This window comes from Amphiprion ocellaris, chromosome 7, assembly GCF_022539595.1.
Source record: "Amphiprion ocellaris isolate individual 3 ecotype Okinawa chromosome 7, ASM2253959v1, whole genome shotgun sequence".
Lineage (NCBI taxonomy): Eukaryota > Metazoa > Chordata > Actinopteri > Pomacentridae > Amphiprion > Amphiprion ocellaris.
The window spans coordinates 680,690-701,018 of NC_072772.1; the positions used below are offsets into that span (position 1 = coordinate 680,690).

At 41.2% G+C, this 20,329-nt stretch overlaps 1 protein-coding gene across 3 annotated transcripts; it reads right to left on the bottom strand.

Annotated features, from left to right (window-relative positions):
- Positions 1 to 1,467: 1,467 nt before the first annotated feature.
- On the bottom strand, positions 1,468 to 19,567 carry hnf1ba (HNF1 homeobox Ba). 3 transcript variants are annotated; one of them, XM_035949295.2, is made up of 10 exons: positions 18,877 to 19,567; positions 16,853 to 17,052; positions 16,369 to 16,558; positions 16,053 to 16,288; positions 9,970 to 10,124; positions 8,790 to 8,916; positions 8,522 to 8,704; positions 7,471 to 7,589; positions 7,087 to 7,131; positions 1,468 to 2,948 (listed from the first exon to the last, which is right to left on the bottom strand). In XM_035949295.2, the coding sequence occupies exons 1-10, from the start codon at positions 19,254 to 19,256 to the stop codon at positions 2,928 to 2,930; spliced, it is 1,656 nt and encodes a 551-aa protein (XP_035805188.1). In that variant the 5' UTR covers positions 19,257 to 19,567; the 3' UTR covers positions 1,468 to 2,927. The 3 variants fall into 3 exon arrangements, with proteins under 3 accessions (XP_035805188.1, XP_035805187.1, XP_023128456.1); XM_035949294.2 differs by having other exon boundaries at positions 16,369 to 16,636; positions 18,877 to 19,566; XM_023272688.3 differs by having other exon boundaries at positions 16,065 to 16,288; positions 16,369 to 16,636; positions 18,877 to 19,563.
- Between the last annotated feature and the right edge of the window lie 762 nt (positions 19,568 to 20,329).

Below are 20,329 nucleotides of genomic sequence, written 5' to 3' on the forward strand. Positions count from 1 at the left end.
ATTGTTTCGGTTTTGTGGCTGCAAATGTACATTTCTGGTTCATATTTGTTGTTCTTAATATTGCTGAAACACTTGCTGTACACAAACTGCCAGGCACACAACAGACACAGCGAGCAAATAGCACTGGAACATAGTGGACGCGACATGTTCCTAAGCAGCTGGTGAAGACCAAAAACAGAGCTAAAAGGAGAGCTAGCATGGCGTTACAATGGGTTAGAAACATGACTCCAATTGAATGTTGCTCTGTGCAGTAAGATGTGTAAAAATGAACTTTTTGTTAGCTTAAATGGAAATAATATGGGAATCTTGTGTTGGATTTTGTTGCCGCCAAGTGGCTCACAAAATCTGCATTTGCAGAGTAAATTGAAAAACCCTGAAGGGATCTGGTGGCTTTCTTATGCTATAGGGGGCATTTTGCTGGCATGGTTTGGCTCCATTTGTTCTCTTAGAGGGAAAAGTAACTGCACATCAGTAAAAAGTTGTTTTAGTGACCTCCTTTATTCTGCAGAGACTTGGAGAACGCTTGTTGAAGCTGCTGTGGTCCAAAATCTTACTAAGACTTTTTATTACTGGGTTTTCCTTTAATTTGTCACCTGTTTGTATATACAGTGGTGTATGCAATAAGCTAAATGCATACAAAAGCTACACTAACTTAAAAATGAACCTTGTCATGACCGAAAATACCAATTAGCTGTGTTTCGTGTCATTACAAACATTTCTTTACAGTGTCCTCAGTGTTAGTAGCAGATAAAAGCTCAAACGAACAGTGATGTCAACATGCTGGGTTCAGTGAACTTGTTACACGAACTGAAAGGTGCACTTTAGCTCTATGAACTTGAAAGCTGCTGGTTTTTTATCGCAGTGCAGTATCGAAACATCTTAGTCGAGGTTATAAACAGACATTGAACCTCCTTTAAGTTCTACAGAACATCTGTTAGGTTTATGTTTTGTAGTACTTTAAACTCTTAATGCACTCAGGTGTAAATACTGTAGTGTTTACTACTCTACATATATCTTAGAGGTTTTGCTTTTTACATAAATGATTAAAAAACATCTTGACTTAACGTTTCATCTCGTCATATTAGGATCATAATTATTTGAATTTGTTTTCATTATTCATGCCCTTTTGTTATTCGGTCTTCTTCCTGAGTGTCCTTCTGTTCTTCTTTTGCACTTTGTAAACTCTGTTTTTCAAAGGTGCTATATAAATTATTATTATTGTTGTTGTTGTTGTTGTTGTTGTTGTTGTTGTTGTTGTTGTTATTATTATTATTACAAATATATAAAAGAGGATTTAAAACATGAGTAAAAATGATAAATTTGTCATTAAGCATCCCAACTGTAAGGTAAATGATTCAGATGAGCTCTATCTACTAGACAAATCACATACAAAATAATGACAAACACATTTTCATTTTGGGAAAAAAAAAAGCATTTTACTTCAAATACCAATATTTCTTCAGAAAGTATAAATAATGATTTATGATTGATTTCAATTTTATACAAAAATAATACATTAGGAGGAGAAAAAAAATCATGTCCTTTCACACAAGTATGAGTGCCCTCTGATCAGATGGCAGTAGATATGCCTATAACAGTCACAAACCAAAGACATAATAATAACAATGTAATGACCTAATATTGAACAGGAGACTGGATCTGCCATACTTACTCACTACGGGCCTTTCTGTTGCCTTTTTGGTGGTTATCGAGAAGGAAAAACCTTAGAGTTGATGCTAAACTTTGGTCACACCTTAATACTGTCAGCGTGGGCGTCCACAGCAGCTGCTTCTCTCCTCGACGTTTCTCAGCCTTTTCTGGATTCCTGTATGATTAGAGTCCTGCTGTCACAACATCGGCCTCTTTCATGTCTGTTTTGTCTCTGAATACTCTGAATATTTTCATTCTACCCAGCAGAGGGGAATCCTGTGCCTTGATTTTGTGACGATGAGGAGTTTTTATGAATAATATTTGCTTTATTTCACATTGTGGCAGGACGTGGGAGCGTCCCATTCCTGAAATTTCACCTGAAGCTGTGTGCAAACAACTGATGAATAAGGTGACATCAGGTTTTTAAGATATGGCAGCTTGTGAGACACGCAGCTGCAGTCAAAACTTACATTTACAGGCAGCTCTATCAACAGAATATAATAGCACTGATAGCGCAAATTCATTTTCAGCCTCATGTGTGTGGAGTTTTGTGCAGAATCCAGTTATACGAAACATTGCATAGTCCTTTCAAGATTGTCAAAAGTCTTTTCAATCACAGTATACACATTGAACAACTCACAAACCAGCGGGCATTCATCATTCGCTCTTCTGCTAGTACAGTAAACTGAGAGTGAAAGAACATAACATGGAAGACTCCTTTTAAAGCCCAGTAAGAATGTCAAAATGCATGCACAAGATCAATAAAGGTTATTGTGATTGTCACACGGTCTGCTCACGTGCAAACGCGACACTTTCAGCCCAGGCGTCCCTTCAGCCTCCACAGCTGCAGGCCACTGTTTCATGTTTCCGCCACAGTTTAAATCGTCCCTGAGCCTTCAGTTCAGGTCCACATGAGCAGGTTTTGGTGCTTGGTTTTTGTTCCTTTGTAATGTCACAACAGAGGATGACTGTACCGAAAAAAGGGGGCGTGAAAGACTGAATACTGTCCTCAAAGATTGTGTTAAAATCATACATCCTTGTTGATCATTTGTGTGCCACAGAGGGGGGTCCGATCCAGGCTCCTCACTTTCAGGTCTGTCCCCATTTTCTCTTTTCCCCGCCTTGCTCACCGACTGTCGTCACTCCTCTGTGTTTGTTGACTGACTCATCATCCAGCACGCCGTTGCGAGTTATTAAGAGTTGTCATGGTTACCGCGGTGAGAGGGTGGAAAAATGTGCTCGGGTTGCCGGGCACCGAGGAAGTCAGGTGGATGCTCTCACCAAGCTTGAAGAGGACACTGAGGAGGAGAAAGAAGGAAAAGTCAGACAAAGTAGGTCTGCGTTGCACAAAACAATAAAAACAATCTGTCCTGTGACACACACACACACACACACACACACACACACACACACACACACACACACATATATAAATATATACAATATATATAATATACAGAGCTTTAACAGGGACACCTGGGCTACCTGATGTAACAGCTCTGCCATAAATTATACTTTTACGAAGCTTCTACATTATCAGTTTTTCTTCTTGTTGTCAGAAACATGACAGGATTATTTTATATATATTATTGAGTTTATAAAAGGTGATAGTGGTGCACTGGACTGCATCATATTTAAAAGTGTTCAGAATATTTTGGTATGTTAATAGGATAAAAACATGAAACTTTATACTCTCTCATACAACTATTCAACTGTGTTTTCAGTGCAAAATACTGTTCTCCACTTGTTATTTTACAGATGCAAGAGCAAAATGTGTTAATTTCTGAAATATGAATCATTACAAGCAGAGTTTTCAAGCACAATTAGCTCCACTGTGACCAACTACAACGTTAGAGTGCAATTAATAAGGAAAAGTTAAGATAATCCCTCATTAATCCCACAGTGGGGATATTTGCTACAGCAGCAAAGGGGATAGCGCAAAAACGTAAAGATATTAGTAAAAAATCAATAAAAAGAAACCATAAATATACGTAAGTGCTGTTCACATTGCAGATTTTTATATAGACAGAAAAACTAGATATTGCACAGATTCCTCTGAATGTGGAAATTTTACACAGCTATTATATATGTGGTAAAAATACATGAATCTATTTAAATGAATGACTACTTACAATACCGTAAGCCTGAAGTTAAGACAAAGCAACTCTTTGCACATCTGCTTTATGAAACAGGTATGTTGGAAATTTCCATATGTTTTTATATACAGGAAATATTCAGTGTGAGAAATAAGAAGAAATCATTCAGAGGCAATGTTTGAAGAGTAGAACTGCAGCAAACCTTATGCTATATGAGGCAGGGTGAGGCAGCATATATGAATTTGGTATATTTTTATCTGCATGCTGATCTTTTTACTAAACATTTAGCTGCTGGTGTTACTTCTCCAGTTAGAAAGTCTGAGATTGTGTTAATTTATATATTTAAACATTACAGCAGTATGGATTCTGGAGGCTTCATATATATTGTTCTTGAGCAGATTTATTACTGAGGTGATTTAGTATTGGCATCCCCTTTGCTATGTTAAATGTTATCTCCTTAATTTGTGCATTTAAGTGTCATTTCTTCATTGCAAATGCAGGTTTATCTACATATGCAACCTGGAAATCCATGTTTCTTTTTGAGACATTAGACATTTTGAGAACTTCAAGCATTTAGATCCTAGTGCATTACCTATTTTTTGTAAACAATTATGGGATATATTCAGGATTCCAATTCTTTATGTTGTTGAATGACGTTTTGTAATTCACAGCAGCTTTCTTTAGTACATGGAGAATGTTGATTAATTGCAGCCATTTCCTATTTAAGATGGCTTCTCTTTGGACCAAACCATGAAAACTTAATTAATAAATGTATTTTTACATTTCGAACAGTGTGCAGGAGTCTATCTGATGTCTTAAACACGCAATAGCTGATGTTTTAAAATGTGGTTTTTTTTTTGGCCACATGAGGAAACAAGTTGTACAACAACACTGACATATCAGGACCTTTTTATATGTTAGCAAACTAACTAGACTATTTATAAATCCAGCTGTTAGCTCAGTTTTTAGCGTCCACCAGCCGCTAAAGGAAATATTTGGCTCTGCTGCTATGTTCAGGAGCTTATTCTTTTGTATTTTCACTTTTCCTAGACAGTTACAGCAGACAGAGGCAGGAAATGTGGGGAAAGGTGGATGACATGTAGTGAGGGTCTGGGCATTGACTCCCTGCATTTATTTGGTGCTGGACAGGTAGTGGGCTTTTGTAGCTTATTCAATATAACCAGCTCCTTTAATATAATGTTCTTCCAAAAATGTCAATACTAACTTTGAAAAATCCATTTTACTGTTAATATTTCTATTCTCCAGTAAAACTGTGAACCTGAAGAGTGCAGTTTCTCTCCTTTGACTTCAGTAACTGATCTGAATACTTCTCCCAGCCCTCCTTCCACCTTCATGTGCCACACCTGACCAAATACATTCCTCATCCCTCTTCTCCTGACGCTGAAAAGACCTGTTTCCCATTGAAATGCTCTCCTCTTTTTAGATTGTTTGTGGAATTTATTTTTCCCCTGCCTGTCCAGGGGTGGAGTCAGCCGACCCCGGCGTGACCCTGCGGCCAGCAAACAGCCTCACCTGATAAAGGTGACCCACAGCAGAGACCTGAGCCATTAGACGGCGGCTCTGAGCAGAGGTGAGTCTTAAACAGACTCGGGTATAATGGACGGTTCTGGGTAAACAGCGAGTGTTATAAAGCCTGAGCACGCTGGTCGCGTCATTAGAACGAGGCTGCACCGTCCAAATAACATCCTGATAAGAAAATACCTGGGAGAGCTTTTGAGCTAATTGCTCTCTAAATAAAAGCGTTTGTGAAATGCTAAAGGCTGATGTTGTGTCCAGCAGTGGAACGTTATCTAGTGCATTTACTCAAGTACTGTACTTCAATATAGTTTAGAAATGTCCAAGTGTTGCTTTCATTTATTTGACAGCAGTTAACATTTTACGAGAAAACAAAAGATATGCTTATAGAGCTGCAACTATTAGTCAATTAATAGACTCATGCAACATTACTCTGCAATTATTTTCATGATCAGTCATTTTTCTGACACAAAATCATAGAAATAATAAAATTCCAAGCTCTCAAATACAAAAATTCAGTGCCTTTTTATAAATTAAGTGTAATATGTTAGTGTTTCAGACAAGAGATTTGATGTAGTCACATATTACAGTAACTAATTGAAAACAATCCTAGTTTGCCGCCTTAGAGTGCATTTTTACAAATTAAGTGAAATCTGTGATTCTTAGCTTTTTTGACTAATGATTTGTCACCATAAATAAAGTCTACTTTTTTAAATCTGTAAATTGAAAGTATATCTGTATCCATTTGTTAGAGTTTTCCTTGGTATTATTTTTTATTTAAATTTACTATCTGGAGTATTTCAGAGACAAATGGAAATAAGAGTGTATTCTGCGATTCAAAACATGAAAATAAAAATCGCTCAAAGATTCTTAAATATTTATTAAAGCGAATTTATGTGATTTTAGTTCAATAAAAATGACCCAACACAAACTATTATGAGGCAGATGCATCCAATTAAAAATCTAAATATGTGAAGGTTCAATTTTCTAACTAAATTTAATAGATTTTTACATAGAAGATCACTTGTAATTAAATATTTTTACAATGCCATTTTGGTGTTTTTAGCAAAGAAAAGGATGTGAGTATTTCCACTACTGGGTACAGATTTTAAACAAATAATTTAGTTGTTTTAAGGGGCTTTAGGTGGCAGATAAACACTGAAATTGAGAGTTTTGTGTTATTTTTCTTCATATAAGATACACAACACTCTCAGCTATCATCCAGCAGACCATGAGTCCAGCAGTAGCAGCTCACGGTACGAGCACTCTGCCTCAGCGTGGGAAATTGAGCGTGTGAAAGCACCGTGGACAACATTTCAGGCTAGAGCGATCACTGAGAGCAGGGAGAAGTAGGAAAGAGGAAGAGTTGTAATTACTAAAAAAAAAAAAAAAAAAAAAAAAAAAACCACAAAACTCCACCCCCCGTCCATCCAGCTCATCTCATCTGCAGCCTCACTGGAGGAAACGCAGTGGCACACGATGGTCGAAGAACTTTGATTAACAAGTCTCATTTCCTGATCGTAGAGCTAACTCTCACCAGGGAGAGGAAAGTGAAGAGATTAATCAAGAGGCGTTCAGGATGAGGGAGCATGTGATTGATTACTTTAAGAGGAAATAGGAATTCGGAGGAGTGTCCTATCCATACATCCGTCTGGGCGAATTAAACCATCAGCAGCAGCCCCCAAAAACAGAGCAAAAAGATCAGCATGCACGACTAAAATGAGTTAAAGATTAGATTTGTGTGTGACTTTTAGTGATTTCACTCATTCAAGCTACGTGACTGAACTGATAAAGTTGTATTTACCCAGGAGAGACCCCCAAGTTGCACCATCTTGTTTACAGGAGCGTCCTAATGTGACAGGAATTACACAAGTCAGGACACAATCATAACACACACACACACTTCTCCCTGCCGTGATCTACTTCCTGCTGTAAGTGTGTGCTTTGATTGTGCTGCTATTCTCAGAATAAGGTGAAGGTGTGAGGATGATTTTTGTGTATCAGTGGGAAATGCTACTGAAACAAGCAACCGCAGCAGCATTACAGCACAAAGACTGCAATAACATCACAAATTTAATGCTGATTCTCATGCAAATACCCAATTTTATGAGCTAAAATCTAAAACAGCTGGCAGACAGAGGTCAGAAGGTGTGGCTGAGATGTGCACTGAGGTTGGTTTAAAACTCACTGTCTTGCTGGAGGACATGGAGCTGAGTGTGCTGATGCTGTTGGCATCCGTGACCACCATGGCTGAGGGGAAACGTGACGGGTGGGAATATTGTGGAGGCTCTTGCTTGTGAGAATACACTGCAAAACGGAAAACGACAGATTATTACATTTCTGCAACTTCACTGAATGAAAATAACAGTGTCGAATATTGAATTTCACTGCCTACAGCAGAATGTGATCTCAAGAATCTTCTTCTAAAAATACTGAGGAAGAAAAGTTAATATTGGCAAGTGCAGCTTTCACTTTCTGCTTCTAATATTTGTAGAAAGTGCGGGAACCTCTCAACCCGAATTCTGGGAAAGAAAATCGTAATTAAAAGATAACACTAGGGTAGACATGTTGTTGTTCAAGCAGCTTTTTGTTTTTTTTATGTAACATATTAGAGTTTACCCTTGCACTGACATTGATGGGTCAGCTCCATGCTAGGGGTTTCAAAGAGAATAAAATACTGTTTCTTCTACACAAAGCTTGGTTTTCTATTCCTTAACTTGTTCCTGTGACATAGCCGACAATCTTTACCTATTTGGCCTCTAAAAATAATTCAAATTAAGCAATTTGAAGTGCCCATATTGTGCACATTTACAGGTTTACTGTTTATCTTTGGGTTCTACCAGAATATGTTTACATGATTTCATGTTAAAAAACACACATATTTTCATATTTTGTCTATTATTGCAGGATTTTTCACACTTTCTCTGTCTGTTTTAGTCTCTTTAAGGTCTCTTGAAAAGTCCAGTCGGCTCTTATTGGTCAGTTCACCTGACAAAAACGAGGCAACATTGGGTACTACCACAATTCTAAAGTATAGGGATGCACCCCAAGTACAAGCAGTTTTAGGGGGGAAACAATGCAAGGAAGCTGCTTGTTGTTTGTTTGAAAGTGTGGCAAAACTAGCTGCTAGTCAGGCTTCACGCAAACGTGTTACATGGTGGCAAAGATAGGTCATAGAAGAAAAATGGGCTGTTTTTTGTTTCAACAGAAGATACAGACAGTAGAAAAGTGTTACTGACTGTGCGAGTGTGTGACCGTCGCCATGAACGGCTGCTGGCTCATGTGGCTCGGCGACTGCTGCATCAGGCTCTGCTGGTGAGGACTGTGGAGCTGCTGGGAAAACTGCACCGGCTGCAGCGCTGCGAGGCTGCCAGCCACGCTGTTGATCACCGGCACCGTCTGAGACTGTGATGTGTTTAAACCTGGAGGGACGCAGTCAGACATCAGTGTCACGTCACGGTGGAGCAAAAGGAGATATTTGGTGGTGTGGAGGGACGCTGGACTCACTCTGTGCGATGGCCATGACTCCGGAAAGAGGCATGATGAGGTTCTGTGTCTGCTGGTGGCTGTGATGGGAACTGTGGATGTTTGTCAGCGTGCTAACTGGAGGAAGTCCTCCGCCTGAACCTGAAATCTGGGAAATAAAGTTACAGTTTTATTGCTGACTTATTTGTTTTCAGCCGACTACAACACTCAGAGTTATGAGAGCTTGGTGAATTCACGTTCAAAGTGAAACAGATGTTGGCTGCTAAACAAACGACAGACATAAATGTTGACTCAGTTCATATTCTTTTGTACAACACCACTCTTGTGTAACTGCACTCATACCGAGCACACAAGCAAACACTGATAAGAAAAGAAATGCAAAGAAAAAAGAAAGCACCAAGATGTCACAGAAAAAGTTGGGCTTGAGTTGGGTTGTACATTTATGGATGTCTGTACCTGCATTTTGGTTTGTGACAGTGATTATACAGTAACGTGAACCCGGATCCTCCCCCTCAGTGGGGCTGTGGCTATTTGACTTAGGCCAGCTGCCTCACCAGACTCACATCTGCAGATAAAAAACTAGCTGCTATGACTGGCTGCACAGTGCACTCATAATGCTGCTCCAAAAGGCAGAAGTGAACCGACAGGGTTGGTTTTGGAGTTTCCAAACAGCATAAACTGTTTAACATTATGCTGAATGCTTAAAGAAAGCTGTATTTTGACAGTAGTTTATACATCATATATCAAAGTACTCTTACACCACAACTCAGATGCTATGCACAAGTTTCCTGGTCACTAATCAAATATTGGACTAGGGCAGAGGGGAGAAGTAGAAGCAGAGAAAAAAAAAAGAATCGGGCATAATCAAATGTTGGCGTCATTTCTCTGGCTGAACAAGCAGGGCTCCACCTTCGGCTCCTCTTTGCGAGTCATTTAATCAATAAGAACAGAATGTTTCTTTGTCGGGTTTATTGGCTGAGCAGTGAACATGCCCAGTGCACTTTGGTGAAGGCTGCCTGTAGGTCCAGCCGTGGCCTGCCACCGCGGCTCCACCTTCCAAACACAGCAGCACAATGTGCTAATTGTTGGCTCCTGCCAGTGGGTTCATGGGAGAGGAGGTTCAGGAACCTGCTTTGTACGTTTATGCTAAACCTCGTCTTATCTAATCTGAGGCCATGAGGGCCCAGGTGTGTCCACTCACCATCTTGGTGTCGGGTGACAGCAGACTGTGGCTGTGGTCCAATCCACCTGGAGACACCTGTTGCAGCACCGACTGGCTGGTCGCCATCGCGTTGCTGCTGTGGTGGCTGATGGTGGAGGAGGAAGTGACCTCGCTGGGGCCTTGGCTGTAACGCACTGAGGGAGAAAGAGAACCAGAGAGGTTACTGAGGTATATAGGGCAGAGAGATAGCAGCCCAGGCCTCACTCTGAGCTGAGCAGCGCCACCAACCAACCAACCAACAACACTCACCTGCTCTTTGACTCAGACAGCAGAGGACAAAGCAAACAAACACACTGACCCGTCCACCGCTGCTATCTGCCAAAGCTCAGCCAAGGCCATTCACTGTGTACACGCACTCACAACGGCAAAACTCCCATCAGACTCTCTGATCAGCACACAAACGCTACTGATGATGTTCCTAATTACGTCACTTTGAAGGGTCACTCAGATCCCTAACAACAATGTAAAAATAATCAGTTACAGTTACAGTTAGTAAAAGTCCTTCAAATATAAACCAAAGTGAAAGCACAGTGTCATCAGCAGAATGTGGACAGTAACAGTAGCCATTATGCACAAAAAAGTTCCCTTTTCCTGATTTTTCAAAATTTTATACAGAGTCAGGTAGTTTATATATTAGGTAGTTTAAGTGAAAGCACAGCGTCATCAGCAAAATGTGTAACTTTTGGACAATAACATTTGTTATTCTGCACAAGAATGTTCCCTTTAATAGTTTTTTTTTTCAACTTCATATAGTTCAGTTGTTTAGTCTTGCAGCTCCCAAAGCAGTGGATAATGTTGAATTATTGTGAGATGATGATTGGGAGAGGAACGAGTCTTTTTGAGAACTAGGACTAGTAACTCAAGCGGTCAGAGTGGAGGTAAAATGTGTCGATATTTCCTCAAAATCCCACCTAAAGTCACACTGGAGCCACATTTCACCATATTTTCAATGATTAAGTGCAGCAATGAATCGACAGGTAGTGCCATCACTAAAATCCCATGTCTAGACAACTTCTTGTGTTTCACCGGAGGCCCAAAGGAATGCTTCACCCCCCACACACACAACCGACAATCAAATGCCTGTTTGCTGATGCAGGCCTCCTCTGATATCACCAGAGTAAACATTACACAACTACAAGCAATGTCAAACACATTCTTATCCTGTGGTCTCAGCCTCGCTCGGACACTGAGAGCGTCCCTCCCGCAGTGACGGCGTTGAGACAGACTCTGTTTGCACTCAGATCTCCCATCTTCCCTCCGTCCCTGACCTGAGTGTGAAAGCCTGAACGGTCTGCACAAGTCGCTCTGACATGAGAGGAAGTATTGATATACAGCCGTGTTGAGATAAAAGAGGGAGAGGCGCTGATACTGAAGGTGACAAATGAGGAGAGGAGGGGGAAACACTGAGCTCTTGATGCTGCTGTAAACTGGAGCAGGGTCTGAATGATAAGTTTGCTTTCAATAAAGAGGTGTCATTGGGGAAATCCAGAAAAAAACATCCTACTTATAATCATAATAGCCTGAATAATAGGTTGCACATCGAGATAAAGTTTGACATTTTGACAAATTGCTGGGAAGTAGTTCGTCTGGCTCTGTCTGGCACCTTCAGAACTGACTAATTTGTTTTTGTGCAGATCAAACAATAATTTGTCAGATAGTAGATGGATTTTGCACAGTCTTTACACTCTAAGCTATTGTTTGTTGTATTGTTAAGACAAAGCTTAGCTTTCTTTAGGCTCTTGCTTCCCATACAACCCTCTGAACACCAAGACCTGCTAAAAAATCACCATAATGGCACCATTCAGCAGAGGTAGAAATTGTAAATACAAAAAGAATCAGCAGATTTTCTAACTTTCAACAGTTGTTGTACTATTCATATTCTCCATATGGTTCCATCAGGAAATTAAACAAAATCTGACCTCAATATCACGACATTTCATCAAAATCCCTTTCTTTAATCTATATATTTCAATTGAAAATTATCCATTTGCAGTAACTGGATTCTGTAAAAAACTAAAAATTCAATGCTTCCTCTCACAACTGTAGTGATTCAACTTTTTCGGTTGAACTGCAGACAAGTATAGAAACAAACTAAAAATGTGAATAGTAAAATATCTATAGCCTGTACAGTTTTATTCCCGATGTTAACACCTGTGGACACTTGGAAAAAATGTTGGACGTCTCAATTCCGCACTTTTTAAAATTGTTGTAAAATACATAACCAAAAAAATGTGACTTTTGTTGTCTTTTTTCTAACTTATGTTACTACAGCCTTGTATTACTGCACAGAAGACATTTCTAAGTTCTGAGTCTCAGATTCTAGCCATTGTTGTGCTGTTTCCATAGATGTGCAGGACTTTATATTGCAGTGAAAAATGAGCCCACGGTGAGCAAAAATGTAACAAAGTAGGAAAAAAAACACCCAGAACTCGCTTGGTGTTCAGGGGGTTAATAGACAGAATAAAAGTGATACCAATCCTTTCATTTAACTATCAGCAAGAGGACAAATATAATTCAAGCAACCGTATTTCTGATAATGTTGAGCTATTGCTTTGAATACAGATACTTAAAATGCAGATAGTACAAAGTCACAGCGCCATATTTCTTCCTCTAAAGTACCTGTCCTCCATTTTGTACAGCCAACAGACTTCATATTGTCTCCTGCAGCATACTATCAACCCCACAACACCCGGCCATGCCTTGTAAACACTGCCACAGAACAATAAAGCACTCCATTGGACTCATGACCCCCATTGCCACACAATAGAAGAGGACTCATAAAAAGTCAGTTATCTCGGAGCTGGGCAACCTCTTAAAGTGTCGGAGGGAGAAAAGGATGCTATTCAGGCCGGTTTTGTTTCTTTGGGATCAGCAGTAATTCTAGCTGCAGGGAACGTCAGGAGGACTTCCATGAGTAAATATCAGTGACACCAGGTTTCTAGAAAGTTACTGAGAGCAGACTTTCTAATCATGTTGACCTCCATGTATTGTCCAATCCTGTCTTGGAGTTTATGTAAAAGCAGAATTTGGTTTTGGAAGTTGGTACAATATCTCTTTGAGAGCAGGGGGAGGGCGAGAACCTCAGAAGGGGAGTGGTAGCAAGGATCTTCATCTGGTTTAAAGGCTCTAGCTCCCTGTGTGAGCCATGTAATATCAAAGCCTGCCTGCCCAACCCCAGGCACTGCTCATTGTAGTGCCGCTGCATATGACAGACCTCCTGGGTCTCTGCAGGACGTATCCAGCCTCCTCTTTGTGGCTCTCCAGGAGACAGAGCAGTGGAAAGTGCAGAGTTAGGCCATCGGCGCTACGCCAGCCTGAGGTGGCAGAAAGAAACTCAACCCACGGATTTCCCCCCTTTTAGCGCTGTGTCTGATCTGGAACTTCTGACTCTGCTCGTTTGGTAATGAGCAGAACCACACGGCTCAGCACTGATTCAATTTTATGGTGGTTTCAGCTGCCAAATTAACAAACAAGAACCTCAAACACTCGATTACAAGCGCAAATCCTGCATTCTAAATCCTATTTAAGTATAAATGCACAAGTTCCAATAATGAAAAGTAAAATAAAAATACTTGTCATACTGACAAATACCTCCATGACTAACAAATGATTCTATTTTACACTATGAGATTGTTGCTGACGTAACTTATATACAGTTTGAGCGTTTAGTCTAGAAGTTTCCAACCTAGGGTTTGCGTCCCTCCAAAGAGTCACAAGATGAATCTGAGGGGTCGTAGGACAATTTAAAGAAAAGTAAACAAAAACATCTGCAACACAAATTTGGATTCACTGTTGTTGACTCAAAAATCTGTGTTTCACTGAAAAAATGTATTACTTCTGCCATGTGAGACGTATACAAGATAAATGTCTCCTGAAACATGACAAGAGGCCCGACTGGACTGAGATGGTTTTAAAAAGTAAGAAGTGACAATCCAAAATGTTTTAATGTTCATCTGTGACTTGTATTTGATGAAATTAAGATCTGTGTTTAATGTAAAACTTTCATCTTGTGAAATAAAAAACTGAAGATTATTTCAACTTTTCTCTAATATTTGCTTCCTGGGGGGCAATAACTGGATGTTTTAACTTAATTTTTCGCCCAATAAAACTATATGAGCATACTTAGATTTTTTTACAAAAAAAATACTAGTAACTAAAGCTTTTAGATAAACATAGTGAAGTTAAACAAAAAGACCTGAAATATAGTTGAATAGATTCATAAAGTGCCATAAATTGGAAGTAAAATTCCTCAGTCCTGCACTTAAGTACAATAATTGAGTAAATACACTGAGCTGCTGTCCACCACTGAAAATAACCTTTTTTCTAAGTTAACAAAATCCAGTATTTGTATGATTTGCTAGCATATTCATCATATTTTTGGGAAATTTGAAACCCTATTAGTGGAAGAACAGCAGGTAAATATTTCACAGGAAAACGCAGGCCTCTGCTAGCAAAATATGTAATCTGTCCATGAGATCTGTTTCATTCCTGTAAGTATAAAAAAGGTCACCATCAGAACTGCATGTCACACTGTTTGGCTGTCTATCCAGTTGTGACCGACTGATCAACGAAGCAAAACTGAATCAATAAAAACTCCCCGAGTGAGAGGAGTTTCTTTGAAATGACCCTGCAGTGACCTCAATCGTATGACTGAAGGTGTGGCGGCGGTTTGGGGAGAGAGAGGAGGAGGTGGGGTGGGGGGCTACTAGCTTTCTCTATAGGCGAAAAAGGGGTCATCAGTCCTGTCTGGCCAGAAAAGAGCCAATACCCCAGTGGACAGCTCCTGCTGCTCCGAGTCTGCGCCCAGCCTCAGCTACTATATGTATACCCACAAAGGTGAGGGGAGGGGGGGCTTTAAAACCAGTCCTCCTTCAGGCCCAGCGGAGATAAATGAACCTTGGTTACAGTCACTGCAGTCTTCTAATACACCACAGACAATGGGACCCCCTGCTAAGGCCAAGTATAGAGAGTAGAAGTCAGAGGAGCTCCTTATCAAAGGCCTGGGAGATGTAGTAGCAAAGGATTTTAATTGTCCATTAAGCATGCATAATACAGGCCGTGCCCTAGCAACGCAATGAGACGGCCTGCTGGGATATTATTGTCGGGTCAGGGGCTGACACTGAAAAACAGCTGATGCTGTCAGCAGGATGCTAGCAGGACACCTTGTAAGCAGCCAGCTGAGGGCTTTCTGAAGGAGCGAGGTGCTTTCCACCAACTCTTCCCTCTTCTGCCACCACAACCTTTATTCCTGACCCCTCTGCAACCTGAGGTCAGCGCCTGGTCAGGTGTTCTGAGCAACAACAACAACACACACTAAAAACCAAAGCAAATAGACAATCCACAAGTGGGACCAGTTTATCCAAAGGTAAAAGAGCAAGCCAAGGCAAACAGTTTGTTTTCCCTTCAAAGCCGTGTTCGAACGTGAGAGGACAACAATGGGCCCCGAGCGAGTGTCTCAAATCACAGTTTTATGGAGGGTGAGTGATGCCCTGTGTGGCCTATCAGCTTTGTTGTGATGTTGTATACGCCAGGTAGACTCGGTCAATACTAATTACTCTCAATGCAAACACCAGGTCGGGGTGAAATGGTCAGAGCAATAATCACACGTCGCTGTCTCCTTGTTTTGGCAACTCTCATTAGCAACCTGCACGGGGAGGAGGAGGAAATGTGGAAATGATGGCATTACGTGGAGGCGATCCGGATCGTCTGCCTCCCTTCCAAACCTCCCACCTCCCTCCCTCCCTGACCCTGGCCTGACCCTGGCCTGTCACAGGATTGCTGCCCTTTGTGTCATGCCTCTCCATGCTGACTTTGGAGTGGAGATTGCAGGTACAATGTGGATTGTTCTCAGTGTGTTTTCAAAGATCAGAATAACAATGGCATTTGCTCAGGTCACTCACTCACGCTCATTGATCACTTGTCCTCTCTTTCTCTCGGCTCTCTGATCACATCAACTCTGCCCCGTTTCTGATGGCAGTTTCTCTCCAAACAGAGCTAGACCGTGCACCTTTTGAGCTACTTTCTGATGTTAGCGTATTTTCCTGCGTGCAAAGCAACACCACCTGGCATCTTACTGGGAGGCGAGGTGCTGGTCTGGGGGTGATGCGGCGAGCTGTGAGACAGCAGCGGGTTGATGCCGTGGGTCGGCGCCGTGATGGCGTCCATGGCCAGCTTCTGCCTGAAGGCTTCCTCTTTGCGGCGGTTGGCGAACCAGTTGTAAACTCGCACCTCGGTGACCAGATTGGAGCCGAGGCCCTGAGCTTTGGAGGGGGAGACGCCTCTCTGCAGACACTCGGCCCTGCAGGAGATAAGATAAAGGGGTTAACGTTGCTCTGGGGGACATGTTTGCAGCAGGGTTTGCAGGTGAGGTGACTCTACCTGTTGCACTCCTCCACCAAAGCCTCCCTCTCCTCCTTGCTGGGGTTCTTCTGCCTGTCGTAGGCCTGGTACAGGATCTGCTGGGACGCCGGCCCCCATTTGAAGCGGTTGCGTCTCATTTTCTTGCAGGACGGTTCGCTGCCCACCTCGTCGCCCGGCTGACCCATGCCCTGACCAGACGTGTTGAACTCTGGGAAGAAAAAGGCCGGATCCTGATTGCCTTTATCTGTCATAATGCTGGCAGGACCGTGTGCTGCCTGGTTGAACTCTGCAAAATATGAAGGGGCATGTTGAATAAAGCCGATTTCAAACTTGGTTGCGTTTTAACTGTTAGTGCATCATGACAAACTTGTAGCTGCATCATCCTCTAGATGAGGAAACCTGATATCCCTACAGGTCTGAAACCTAAATAAAGCAACATGCCGCTGCCGACTACACATTACAGGCCAGAGTCAAGCTGTGAGAAACTCAAATATTAACTTACGTCGGAGAATTTCCCGCTGTTTCCTGACATACCAGGTGTAGAGGGCCGCTCGCTTCTGCGTTTTCATGGGCGTGCCTTTGTTGAGGTGCTGGGAGAGGTGAGACTGGTTCAGCCCCGTGATGTCCACCACCTCCCGTTGGGGGATGTTGTGCTGCTGCATGTAACCTTTGATCATGCGGGCAGCACGCCACGGATCCTCGCTGGGTTCAGATAAAGCACAGGAGCAGAAAACATTTCAACACTGACCTCGCTGCAGCGTTCAGAAGGAAGTAGCAAACAGAAAAGCCTTCCCTTGCTTGCATTTTATGGCTGAAATAAAGTGTTCTGGGTGAAGTTGTGCTGGTAAATCAGTGTAAATACAAGACGAAATGCTCCAGATGTAATGATAAAGTTGTTTTGTTGGACAAAATCTATAAATCACCAAACACACCCTTGCTAATAGTGTCTCTTCCTTGCAGTTTCCCTGTTTTTCAAGAGTCTAAAGGGTTTGTAACGATAACGAGTCTCCTCACAGACAGCCCCGTTTATCATTGCAGCCCATTCAATAGGCTGTAAATATTTTCAAAGGTTAGTTCAAGTGGATTCAGGGAGGTTGAGAAACTTGGACTTAGTATTTGGGACCATATTTCAGCCTGGAAAAAGCAAGATTAAGTTTACATAAAATGAGAAAAGTTCTTAAAAGTGAATTAAAACAAAGAGTGAAATCCAACTGAAAAGATCTGATCACAGTAAAGGGACAAATTTTTGAAAAACTCTCAAAATTAACATAGGATAAAATGCGAAACTGTGCTATAAAACAATATATTTTAGAATTTTTGACTTATTTTAAATTGGAAAAAATGCATTTTTGTTATACAAAGCTATTTTTTTAGTTGATGAATAAATTAGAATTTTAAGTGAGGTTTAAGTCACTAATTAGGCTTCAAAAATTACACATTAATTCAGAGAAAAGCTGAGCTCATTGAAAACATATTTACTTTAAATTACATTTATCTAGAGTTAGACATTTTAGCATTAAAAACGCGCATGTTCTTACCTGCAGAATCATCTTCTTACAGCTCCAGCAGTAACAGATTGTACAATAAAACCTATTCGGAGGTAAACTGGAGCCTCGGATGTGAGCAGACACACGGACACCAGTAATTAGAGCAAATCTACACACGTCTGTTTGTTTTGGAGAATGTGTAGGCCTGCATGTAAGTCTGCGGGGTTAAGTGGGAGATGTTAGTTTATAACTTTTGACAATGAATAACCAGATCTCCATTCACTCTAATCACACGCCACTGTGTATCTTTCAGTAGATGATTTATAGAATAAAATTAATAATAACTTAACTACACGTGGGTTCGTTTTGATATTTCCCTGGTGCTGTTGGCAGATGATAGAGCCTCAAATATTAGTTTAAACACGACCAGTGGCTTGATTGGAGGTAATTAGAAATAAATGGTTTCGGGATGAGATTATATTTTTTCCGTGATGAATTCACTGATACATGAGGGAAAAGGAGGATAATTAATTTAAAATAGAAAATGTGATGATAATAATAATAATAATAATAATAATAATAATAATAATAATAATAATAATAATAATAGGCTAAGGTTGAGCTTGTTGGTTTACTTTCTCCTCGTCTTGGCCCCATGTCGCCGGCTTTTTATCGTTGAGAGGTGGAGTATAGTTAATAATAAATAGATCTAAGTTCAGCTGATATTTTCCAAAGGTAAAGAAATAATAATCCTTGTGGATAATTAGTAACCAGAATGTTAAAACCAAACCGTGGCGGGTTAGTTTAAATTTGTAAACAAACACAAGAATATGTTTTGGCCGGTTTTTCCTATTTAAATGTTTAAAAGTTTTTAAAGGTCCCAAACTTGACAATTACGCACAGGCATTACGCGCTAAAATAAGCAGAATAAGACTCACATGAGCGCCTATTTTCACTTTCTCGTTTCAGTTTTGATTTAATTTAATCTGAACTATTTTTTGAAAAGCTTTTAAAGTGGATAAAAGTGAGGAGAACTTACGCCAACATGCGTTCCACCTCCGCTCGTTGCTCCGCGGCCTCCTCCGTGTTTAGCGACTGGAGCTCCTTCAGGATCGGCGGCGTGTCGTAGTCGTCCCCGTCCTCGGAGCCCTCGTCCCCGGACAGCTTGCCCTTGCTGTGGCCGTTAGTGAGCGTGTGGAAAACGGGCTTGGAGTCCACGTCCGCCCCGTTCATCTTGCCGCTCTGAGGCGGAGCGGGAGACAGCGGCAGACTCTCCAGTTTTACTCCAAAGCCAGGCGGACTGGGGTCCATATCATCCAGGGCCTGGATCAGCACGTCTTTGGTGACTCCTGAGTCCAGCAGGGCGCTGAGCAGCTCCTGCTGCAGGGATGTCAGCTTCGATACCATTTTAGAGAACATTAAAAACACAACATAGGCCTGCTGTGCGCCCGCTGGAGCGCAGGGGAGGATTTAAAAAACGGACGACAAAGGAGGGGAATAAATGGTAGAACAAAAAAAGTGAGAATAAAGTTCTTTTCCTGGTCTCCGGTGCAGAGCTGTGGGGAGTTTACTGCTGCTGACACCTGCTCTGAGAAGCTGCTTCACTTCCCTGTTGGAGGGGAGGATGGAGCTGCTTTGCCATGATGCTTTCTGAGCGCAAGGGGATATAAAACATGGTAATGAGTGGGCCGGCTGATGGAGCCTTATGTAAATCCACAGAATCAGGCCCTCTGTGGGCCGAGGTGGACGTGTTTACACTGCTGCACTGCTGCTTTTATTGGTTCCCCTTATCAGCAAAACTTTGGTGGACTTTGGAGCCTGTTGTATATGCCATAAAGACTTTTAAGAAAGGCGAGCTGCTCACATTCACATCGCCGGATCAGTGGTTTTATTCCATAAAGCTCTGACAAAAGGCCAGTTCTGGGCCTTGTGGAGGCTGCGGGAACAGACAGGACTTCATTTAGTGGAGGCTGGAGGTGTTTAGTAGACGTTTAACAATGATGTGTGTTGATGTTGTTAATGGGCCGCTAATGTCCTCATTGATTCTGCTGTGTGTTTCCTTTAATGAAACCTGATAATCGCGTTAGATTGAGGAAAGTATTCTCACATGATGAGGCCATTTATACAACCTAAATATGTGCATATTTACATTACAGTGAAAACAAATTGATGTGTAAAAAGTCTCAATTAGGCTCCAGTTTAAAACACATTTTATTCACTTTTTACTTTAAAAACACCCTTGATCTAACTGGCTTACAATAGCATGAATATAAACCTTGAAAATGTGGTTAAAAACCCTTTCCAGCCTCACTTCTCTTATCTGCGCACATTAACACACACAATATATAAACCATGTATTCAGGTCTCGTAAAAAGTTTTATTTTACGCACAATCCTCACTTCCTCAGGAGTTAAAGCGACCTTTAATCATTAATGATGAAGAATGTGGTTATTAGGAGTACAGTGGAATTACATTTTCTTTTTTTGCATGAA